The sequence below is a fragment of the Penaeus monodon genome, chromosome 28 (assembly GCF_015228065.2).
Source record: "Penaeus monodon isolate SGIC_2016 chromosome 28, NSTDA_Pmon_1, whole genome shotgun sequence".
NCBI classification, from domain to species: Eukaryota; Metazoa; Arthropoda; class Malacostraca; order Decapoda; family Penaeidae; genus Penaeus; species Penaeus monodon.
The window spans coordinates 39,868,427-39,868,992 of record NC_051413.1 but is presented as its reverse complement, the minus strand read 5'-3'; the positions used below and the strand labels follow the sequence as shown (position 1 = coordinate 39,868,992).

At 42.4% G+C, this 566-nt stretch overlaps 1 protein-coding gene across 1 annotated transcript in view; it reads right to left on the bottom strand.

Annotated features, from left to right (window-relative positions):
• Window positions 1-24: 24 nt before the first annotated feature.
• Window positions 25-566, bottom strand: part of LOC119591223 (glycine, alanine and asparagine-rich protein-like) — a 15,392-nt gene continuing 14,850 nt past the window's right edge. The window contains exon 5 of the mRNA XM_037939934.1: window positions 25-92. Within this exon, the coding sequence (XP_037795862.1) occupies window positions 25-92 (68 nt within the window). The remainder of the gene's footprint in view (window positions 93-566) is intronic.

The window sequence follows — 566 nt, the reverse complement described above, 5'->3', positions numbered from 1 at the left end:
CCGGCTGTGCATATTGCTCTGCAACTACATGACGCAAAAGATATAACGGCTGATGCTCCCAGAGCCACCACTGTCCTTGGACGTTGCCATTGCTGAAATAATAAAAGAGAAATCTCCAAGAACAGCTGCGAGTCCAAGAAGGGAGGAGGATGGGATAAGGGGACGCCTCACACGATACATACAGAAGTGATAAATTTATGAAGCGTTATGGACACAGCTTCTGAGATAATGTACACATATTTGGGCTTGATATGTGTGTGTGTCCTTTTCTTAGTGAAATTTTAAGTCTGGATATTCTAATCATTGCTGATATCATCTTGACAGTATCAGGTGAGGATGAAAACTTCACAAATTGCTCCAAAATGTTTGTGAATTGTTTGTGAATTCATCATTGCTTGGTGCTCTGTCCTTATACACTGAGCCGCCCCGACCCTTTTTTAATATCCTGGATCCGCAACTGTTACATACTACGTTGCAGTATGCATTTACAGTAGTACACATTCACACAGAAACACGCGAGCAAACGCGCACTCCTGTATATTCCATGGTCATTATGATCACAGTGC